At 42.3% G+C, this 9,833-nt stretch overlaps 1 protein-coding gene across 1 annotated transcript; it reads right to left on the reverse strand.

The window, feature by feature from the left end:
- Window positions 1-8,573: 8,573 nt before the first annotated feature.
- Window positions 8,574-9,467, reverse strand: LOC112639826 (52 kDa repressor of the inhibitor of the protein kinase-like). The gene is made up of 4 exons (XM_025414978.1): window positions 9,367-9,467; window positions 9,044-9,229; window positions 8,725-8,850; window positions 8,574-8,640 (listed from the first exon to the last, which is right to left on the reverse strand). Exons 1-4 carry the CDS (start codon window positions 9,465-9,467, stop codon window positions 8,574-8,576), a joined length of 480 nt encoding a protein of 159 aa, XP_025270763.1.
- Between the last annotated feature and the right edge of the window lie 366 nt (window positions 9,468-9,833).

The following is a 9,833-nucleotide window of genomic DNA, read 5'->3' on the forward strand; positions in this document are numbered from 1 at the left end:
GCGAGACCGCACTAGACACGTCGGTTCGCCACGAATGCGAGAGAGACGGCGTTATGCCGTTCGTACTAGAGTTCGAGCGAGACCGCACTATACGCGACTCGCCACGAATGCGAGAGAGACGGCGTTATGCCGCTCGTACTAAAGTTCAAGCGAGACCGCACTATACACGTCGGTTCGCCCAATTTTGAGATAGATAGCTGACTTGTGGCTATCTATGAATACGCGAAACCGCACTGTTCACGGCTCGCCACGAATGCGAGAGAGACGGCGTTATGCCGTTCGTACTAGAGTTCGAGCGAGACCGCACTATACACGTCGGTTCGCCACGAATGCGAGAGAGACGGCGTTATGCCGTTCGTACTAGAGTTCGAGCGAGACCGCACTATACACGACTCGCCGCGAATGTGAGAGAGACGGCGTTATGCCGTTCGTCCTAGAGTTCGAGCGAGACCGCACTATACACGTCGGTTCGCCACGAATGCGAGAGAGACGGCGTTATGCCGTTCGTACTAGAGTTCGAGCGAGACCGCACTATACACGACTCGCCACGAATGCGAGAGAGACGGCGTTATGCCGCTCGTACTAGAGTTCGAGCAAGACCGCACTATACACGTCGGTTCGCCCAATTTTGAGATAGATAGCTGACTTGTGGCTATCTATGAATACGCGAAACCGCACTGTTCACGGCTCGCGGGAGAGTGAGCGAGACGGCGCTCTATCGGCCGTTCGCGTGAGAGCGAGCGAGACGGCGATCTATCAGCCGTTCGCGTGAGAGCGAGCGAGACGGCGCTATATCGGCCGTTCGCGTGAGAGCGAGCGAGACGGCGCTATATCGGCCGTTCGCGGGAGAGCGAGAGAGACGCCCAGTTCGCTTGAACGGAGTTGCGGTACGACGAAGGCTCCGCCTCTGGCTGAGAGTGGAGGCGCTCCGAAAGATCCCGGCACTCGCGGTTGAACTGTTCACGTGCACTGCGGACACGATTACTGGCGCGCACAATGTTACTTCGCGAAACTGTTACAATGATTGAGGCTCGCGGTTGAAGGATTTCACACGCGTGAGACTAATGAAACGAATCTTAACTTTGCTCGTTAAGATTATCGCGAACTCTCGAATTTGCACTATTTTTACTCTCCGTATGACGATCCGATCACTATGATGGAAAACGGAAGACTCTCGAGGAGAAAGCCTTTCTCCCGATAGATAAAGATTTGATCACGGATCGTATGATCGGACCTCGACGTATCCCTGATCATTACATCAGATCGCGTGATATATAAGCCTGTTTATTGGCCAGGGCCGTGTATTATTTCGCGTGATCACGCGGATCCTGGATGATTTTTGAAAAACAGTAACGGCGTACGTGAACGCGGGTTCGATAGCGCGCAAACGGATGGCGCTAGTATGACCGGGGGTAATAATTTTATGCGCGATTCAGGGCAAATCCTAAACACAGTATATTGATAAAATAAAATCAAAAAACGTCATTTTTTAACGATTTCTTTTTTTATAGTTTTTATAGTTTTTATAGTTTTTACCATGAAAATGAAGTAGTCGGTAACTTTAACTATCATTTTCGTAATCAGCGCATCAAAATACGTAAGTATACGTGATGACAGCAAAATCGGGGGTTTGACCTTTTCGGAACTCCATCCATAAAAGTTTCAATTTTTATTTTCTAAAATGTTTATATTATAGATAAGATAAGATCTTCGCGAGACTGGTGAGTTGTCGAAAGTGAGGGAAAAACCAAGTAAGGAGTAAGCGAGATGAACAACATGAAAGAGTTCCGAAGTCTCCCTCGGGAGCCTTCCTTTATCTCCAGTCTTTCGTATTATATTTCATCTTTCCGCAGAAAATACAATTTTTACATTTCGCATTTTATTGATCCGAAAATAATTATAATGGAGTAATGAGATTTTTTCGATTAAAATAACATCAAACACGACATAAATCGGATTATTTTTAATTACGTAAATAATAAAAATATTCATGTAATTAAAAATTCTCCGATTCATATTGTATTTGGTATCATTTTAATCGCAAAAGTCATTAAAATTATTTTCCAACTTGCGATAAAATGCGCAATAAAAAAATTTATTTTTTATAACAAAATGACATATAATACGAAAATTGTAGTATTATATAACATATATAATTATTATTAATTACATATATATTATTATTATATATATAATATAAGATATATAATATTATATTTATTATAAGCTTCGATGCTCACGTATATATATTGTGACGTGGCCGTCCCGTCGCGTCTATCCGCCCCGGCAATCTTGACGGGGCGCGAGCCGAGTGGCCGCGCCAAGGGTCGAGAGAGAGAGAGAGCTACCGTACTCCCCGGAGAGACGAGCGAATTAGAGTAATTGTGTATCCGATTAATTGTTTTTTTTTTGTTTGTATTTCTTTTAATAATTGCGTCGAGTCTGAGGCGCCTCACCACCGAACACCGAAGATCTGGGGAGAACGGCATCACCTCCCCACGACAGCGAGGAACGACAGCCAAAGGACATTCCTGAGAGCGGAGGATCCTGTCCCGGAAAGCCCGGCATCGTGGGTCCAAACAGGGGAAGGCAGCATAGCCTCCCCCTCGACAGCCAGGAATAACAGCCACTGCGATAGCCATCCTCCTGGAGAGGATACGTCCGGGAAGGACCTCACCCGGGCCATATAAGGGCCCGCGGCCACATTCAAGTTTGGCGCTATTTCACGCGGGGCGCGATAATGCGTCGCGTGGCGCGCGAGGCGCCAGGACCTCGCGCGTGTCGGCCGCTAATTGGCCAGGGGTCCGCGCATCCCCCTGCGCGGCCAACGACCCCGCTATCGACCCTGGATCGAGAGATCCAGGGCTCACTTTGTCGCGACCGCTCGACTAAATCAGTCGAAAAGCTTTTGTGCGCTGGTGACGAGACGAACCACCGAGGACGAGACCGAGGATCATCCCCGCAGCAGGAGGAGCTCCGTCGGTGAGGTTGCCCACGTAACATTGTACTCCGCGAGCGTGATCGTGTCCGCTCGCCGGCCGTTCTGTCGCCGTCGCCATTACGGCTTATCGCGACCGCTCGAGCCTTCTGCCGAGTCGGTCGAGTTTTGTGAATTTCGGGCGACCGGAGACAAGCGACCGAGGAAGCGCGGACACTGGCGACGGAAGTGCGTATCGTAGGGTAATTCTCGTCTCTCTCCGGGTATCAGGGTGCGTAATACGCGTAGCATCCGGCCATCGGGTATCGACCGCGTGCGTCGTAAATCGCGAGAAATGCGTAGTTCGTACGGGCTGTCGTCTGGTTGTCGAAGCCGCGTCTCGCACCTCTGAAATATGTCTCAGAGCGAGTCTGTGGAGCGGAATTGGTCGCGATAAATGAGTCTTTGTGTCGTCTCATTACCGTTCGTGAATACTGCATGAAACGGCGTATTATTGTCGCGATCATTGTGTGCGTGTGAGTTGTTCGTCTCGGAAAAGAACATATAATTCCTCGAAATAGTCGCGGTGTGCGGGGATCGCACGATTCTCAGTAGCGAAATCTGAGGTCCGGAAATTCCGGGCAAATATAGCGGCTATCGAAGGAGGCGCGGTGCGGGATTGTCGCCCGGCCTGCCTTAGTGTCTTGAGACGAGAAGCTAATTAATTCTCACGCTGTCGAAGGTATCGGGGGTGTGACACGACATTGTCGTATCGCCCCGATTGCCAGAAAGAGTTGAGTTGCGAGCGTCGCCGCAAAAGGCGGAAAAATCTCCGACCGCCGCCGGCTATCGAACCTCGCCGGTATCGTCCGACGATCGGATGCGAGATCTCTCCTCGCGGAATTGGTATCTTTTCGATTGTTGCGTAACTAATCGGCCGTCTTATTTCTGGGTTGTCGACCTCGAGTACGCTCGGAGGAAATTGCGAGATACGCAGCTCATTAGAAAGATCTCCGCGAGGCTGTCGAAGCTGCGAATTATAGGCTGGTATTATCTCTCTCTCTCGCGCGTATGGTACGACCGTTATTGAGAATTCGAATTATCCAATTCAATTACATCAATTATTGTTCTCAGGAGCTTCGACTTTAGGAAGCCGCCGTACCAGACGTTCTTTGTTAGACCGACTTAGAATATCGCACGTTTTTCGAGCATTCGAGAATCATGTCCGTTCATGTCTAGTGCGTTATTTCTGTTTTCATTCTGTAGCGATTTTTACTTCTTTTTGTTAATCACTTTTCTTATTATTTACGTTCTTAATAAACCTGTTATTTTCTTATTTATCAAATCTCGCGTTCTTTATTTGACTGGCGATCGTCCGTAATTTCTGTGTCCGTCTGGGTCCGTCAATTTAGTAAGCTCGCTCAATCAATTAACTTTTTCTTGCAAACCCCGTCCCTCTACCGTTAGGCGAGCTAGCCAGCCCGTGGCGAAGCGGGCCGTTGTATTCTTTCGCGTTTTTCGAAGACTTCGTGAACACTGGTACGTGAAAGACCGTACCTGGCACCCAGTTCTGAGGTATCGAGACGGCCTTCGCTCCGCCGCGGCTCGCGCGCGGACACCCTCCATCCCCGTCCCGCCGATCGCGAGTACATAAACCCTTGTGTTTTTGACGGCGCTTCCGCTCCCCCGCGAGAGTAAAACATTTAGAATTGAAAAAGCGTCGCAAAAATTTGGCGCCCAACGTGGGGCCACGTTTCAAAGAAAATATCGCGCATACGCTACGTAATTTTGTTTGTTAACATAGGTCAGGTCGCGAAAGTTTAGCGTAGAGCCACGTTGCAAAATTCGACATAGAGCAACGTCGCAAAGATTTGGCGTAGGTTTCGTAGCAAAAATAAATCCAATATTACGACGGAGATTATTTTGCGAAATTTCAAGTTTGAGAAAAACAAGGACTTCGCGTTAAGTAAGAAAAAGTTCGGGGAGCTTGTGCGAGCTAAAATTATTTATTGAGTTCGTTCAAAGTCATTTTTTCTTTTCGATCGTGTATTCGTTTCGTGCGTGATTATTATTTTCGTTAGTCGTGTATTCGTTTCTGGTTTGATTTAGACTTTCGTGGGAAATTTCTTTTGCCTACTTTCGCATATTCGTTATCAGTTCTAGGATATTCGAACAATAACGGCTTTGTCTCGTGTTCTTGAGCTGTCGACGGTTATTGTAGTGTTGTCGAGGCCACATCTGGCCGAATTCGAACATATTTATTTTGTTTCAAGTTTTTCTGTCGGGATCGTATGAGTCAAGTCGATCCAGAGGACGACTGGATTTTCGTATTAAATCGCGAACAATTATTCGAAGAATTAAAGCGGCGGAAACTTCCAACGGAAGGAAGTTATTCGATTCAGACCGCGCGTTTGTTGTGTCGCGTGCGTGAAGAGCGACAATTTGAAACAATTGAAATGTCGGACGAGGAACTTTTGGAAGTTCCCGTAGAGACGATGGCTAGACCGGATAGCCCTATGGATCAAGCGAGATTTCGCGCACCCTCAGGCTCTCGCGATACTCCTCGCTCAGAAGGTCGAGATTTGTCGCGCGACAATAATGGAAATTCCGCAATGACTGCGTACAACGTCATGCGGAAGTGGAACCTGAAGTTCTCGGGTACGAAAGGGGAGGACGCGGAGACGTTTTTGCTGCGCATTGAGGAAGGTCGCGAGCTAGTTCCTGTATCGGATGAGGATATTTTGCGTTGCTTGCCCTTTTTTTCTAACGGGCATGGCTCTCTATTGGTTCCGCAGTAGGCGTAATAGCACAGTATATACAGTAGCGCAACTCCCTGTCGGCACCTTTGAAGTTTGTGTAGCATAAAATGAAATGCGCATGCGTGAAGTCAGCGAGTATACCAGTACTGCCATCTGTACTTTCCTCTCATTCTCTCCTTTGGTTTTCGTTCTCTTTCTAACACATTATTATATGTAATATAAATTAAATTCAATAAAACTTGAATATATGTACATAAAAAAATTGTGAAAAATATAATACAAAATATATAATGCAAATATATATAAAAAATAGTATATATGATATAATATGAATATTAATTAACCATTTTATATGTCATATATAAAATCTGATAGCAGAAAAGATATATACTCATAATACTCATATATAATTTAAAATATATTAACATATTAATACTTATATATATAATTTTTAATATATTTATATATTAATTGTACATACATATTCTATATACAGGGTCTACCAAAAGTGTGGAAACCCCTAAATATCTCGGAAAATATACGTTTTACGGAAAAGTGTTTCCAACAAAAGTTGTAGGGTTTAAGAAGATCTATATACTGATTCTATCAGTTTGACCTTGGATGGCGTCGTCAAGGTCAGGTCAAGGTCACATTGACTTTTTTAAATGACACCCCCTACATTTGATTGCATATTCTTATAGCTTAATTCAAGAGCTTTCCAAAACACTATAATAATGTTCATTTTTATTAAGTACTTTGCGAGTTATGAGGGTTGAATGATAGAGTAGCGCCGGTATTAACATTATCCAAGGTGTACTACATGGAGGTTACTCGCTCGGATTTGCATCTGTTGTGTGTGTGATCCAGCTAACTAAGGCAAGATCGATTCCTCAACATATCCTCATATTTCGCTGAAGTCAAATTGCCAAAAAATTGCTCCATAAAACGTGTATGAAACGTCTCGTTAGTTCCTTCATTTACCGCTATGTGACGCACTACATGCAGTCTAACTCGCATTTAAAATTCAACTAAGAATGTATAAAGCTATCAAAGAACGAGCACCTTCTAACTTCAGCTTTGAGCAAGCAGAAATTAATTGTTATCGTCCAAATACAACGTACGATTAATTAAAATTAAACGTTTTAAAAATGGCTGGCGACTTGTCGGAACGTGAAAGAATCACTATCCTCATGATGCGTGGATGGGGTGATAACGAAAGATCGTTCTCTGATGTCGTTCGATTATTTAATGACACGTATCCGAACCGTCGAATTAATAAGTCCACTGTGTTAAAAACAATAGAACGTTTTAGACAAACTGGTAGCGTAAGAAATCGCTCTAAGTCAGGAAGACCATTGTCTGCAACCAACGAAGAAAAACAACTTGATGTTCTGCAGACATTTATTGAAGATCCCAATTCTAGTGTTCAGAGAGTCGCTCAAACTCACGATATTGCTCCCATGTCGGTTTGGAGAATTTTAAAGAAGAACAAGTTCCATCCATATAAATTGCAATACGTTCAAGAATTGCAAAACGGAGATGAGGAGCGTCGTATACATTTCTGTGAAAGAATGATGGCACTAATAGATGTCCGGCCCATCTTCCCTTATCAAATTGTTTTCACAGACGAGGCAACTTTTACCTTAACGGGAGAAGTTAATAATCAAAATTTTCGTTTCTGGTCAGATGAGAATCCGAATTGGGTGCGGGAAACTCACACACAACATCCACAAAAAATAAATGTATGGTGCGGAATAATAGATGGCTATTTAATAGGGCCGTTTTTTTTTGAAGAATATTTGAACGCTCAAAGGTATGAGAGATTACTTGTTGATCAAATAATTCCAGCCATACAGAATACTTTTCCAAATAATTTCCAAGAAATATGGTTTCAGCATGATGGAGCTCCTGCTCATTTTGGTGCAGGACCACGTCGTATTTTAAATGAGACTTTTCCGCTACGGTGGATAGGAAGAAGGAACGGAAATGAGGGAGGAGAGGATTGGCCACCTCGGTCACCAGATCTAACTCCTCTTGATTATTATCTATGGGGATATCTGAAGAGTAAGGTTTACAGAACAAAACCTAAAACCATTCACGAATTGATACAGCGAATAAGGGATGAAATGGCTTTGATACCTTTTGAAACGAATCGTAAAGTCATTTCTACATTCTACCAAAGATTAGCATATTGTCAGGAAGTAAATGGCAGCCACTTTCAGCATTTACTTTAACACATTGAAACACATTTGCAATCGTTTGGTGCAACCTAACCTGATCTCTGTATACACGCACCGCACGCACGCACACGCACACATTTCGAACAATTATTATGATAAATGAGCATCCACAAATTTATTTACTGTTTACTATGTCGATTGCTTTCCAGGTCTTTAAATGCTCGATTGTAATTTGGTTGGGTCTTTGCTTTTGCTGACTGGATCCACGACCGATCTTGCCTTAGTTAGCTGGATCACACACACAACAGATGCAAATCCGAGCGAGTAACCTCCATGTAGTACACCTTGGATAATGTTAATACCGGCGCTACTCTATCATTCAACCCTCATAACTCGCAAAGTACTTAATAAAAATGAACATTATTATAGTGTTTTGGAAAGCTCTTGAATTAAGCTATAAGAATATGCAATCAAATGTAGGGGGTGTCATTTAAAAAAGTCAATGTGACCTTGACCTGACCTTGACGACGCCATCCAAGGTCAAACTGATAGAATCAGTATATAGATCTTCTTAAACCCTACAACTTTTGTTGGAAACACTTTTCTGTAAAACGTATATTTTCCGAGATATTTAGGGGTTTCCACACTTTTGGTAGACCCTGTATATATATGTATGTATGTATATCGCAAAACTAATATTTTATAATAAAGAAAAACTTACTGTTTATCTTTGTCATCTATTTGATCTTCTGTTTGGATGTCCATTTCCTTTGTTTGGACATTACTGAAAAATTTTATAGAATTGGATTATTACATTATGTATATTTTCATTTGAAATAACAAGAATATTGTTTTTTATTATCATTACCTTTTACTTCCTTCTTGTACTGCTGGTGTCTTTTCCGCTTCTTCCATTTCATTTCTTGTTGCTTCTTGTTGCTTCTCCAATGTTGTAATACTTGCTCCTTCTGTCCTTCCTTCTATTTCTGTATTTCTATAAAAGCAATATATATTATAATACTCTCTCTCTCTTTCTATATATATATATGTGTGTGTGTGTGTGTGTGTGTGTGTGTGTGTGTGTGTGTGTGTATACATATATACACTTATCATAATATAACAAAATAATGTTATTATTAAAAATAAAATATTTAACAATTATATAAATTATATTAATAAAACCTTACTCCTTTTGAAAAGCTGGACCAAAAAATATGGTAGGTACAGCATCTGGATGTAAACGAATGACAGCCTTTTTTATAAGCCACTTGTCCTCAAAATGCAAGTGGCATAGTGTACAATTTTGGTATGCGTACTTTGGCCCTTTCAATTTTAAATCCATCCTTTTTGATGCGTCTATCCATTTCAACCACCTGTAAAGTGTAATGAAAATTCATAAATATAAAAGTATATGATATGTATATATTATTTACTTTAAAAATATGAAAATATACATATATATATAATTAAATTACATATTTTATAAATAATAATTAAAACATTATCATACCTGTCATATTCCTTTGGAAATCTAAAAAAGTGCCGTTTTTCTAAGTTGATAAAACTCATACATCCTGGCACTGCGCACCATTGTTTGGTTTTCTTGTCCATGTTTCCCTTAGGCCTTCCGGATCACCAAACAGCACCTGAAAAAGAAGCTAAGATCAAGGTGCAAAAATTTCCTAACAAGAGAATTGAAAACCTATATAAATAAATAGGTTAACTATCCTCTTCAGGAAAGCTTCTACACACAAATAATTTTTTCACTTCACCACTTCACCACTTCACCACTTCTCGCTTAATTTGCACCTCTAATCACGTCACTTTCTCACTTCACTCGCGTAATTGTTGCTGACAAATATTTATGCCGGCATTTAATACTGAAATCAATGAGCATTTAAACTGTGATTTAAACACAGATGTGATTTTACCGCCAAGAAAGAGAAAGAGAGAGAGCGAAAATCAAAGGAGAAAGTG

This window comes from Camponotus floridanus, unplaced genomic scaffold (assembly GCF_003227725.1).
Source record: "Camponotus floridanus strain SB8 unplaced genomic scaffold, Cflo_v7.5 scaffold92, whole genome shotgun sequence".
Classification (NCBI taxonomy): domain Eukaryota; kingdom Metazoa; phylum Arthropoda; class Insecta; order Hymenoptera; family Formicidae; genus Camponotus; species Camponotus floridanus.

What these genes read in the sequence shown, in the direction of transcription:
- LOC112639826 (XM_025414978.1), bottom strand. Translation starts at nt 9,467, where the DNA reads ATGGACAAGAAAACCAAACAATGGTGCGCAGTGCCAGGATGTATGAGT. An exon ending in GGTCCAGCTTTTCAAAAGGA is followed by an intron (nt 8,851 to 9,043) that starts GTAAGGTTTTAT and finishes TTGCTTTTATAG; the next exon opens with AAATACAGAAATAGAAGGAA. An exon ending in GTACAAGAAGGAAGTAAAAG is followed by an intron (nt 8,641 to 8,724) that starts GTAATGATAATA and finishes AAAATTTTTCAG; the next exon opens with TAATGTCCAAACAAAGGAAA.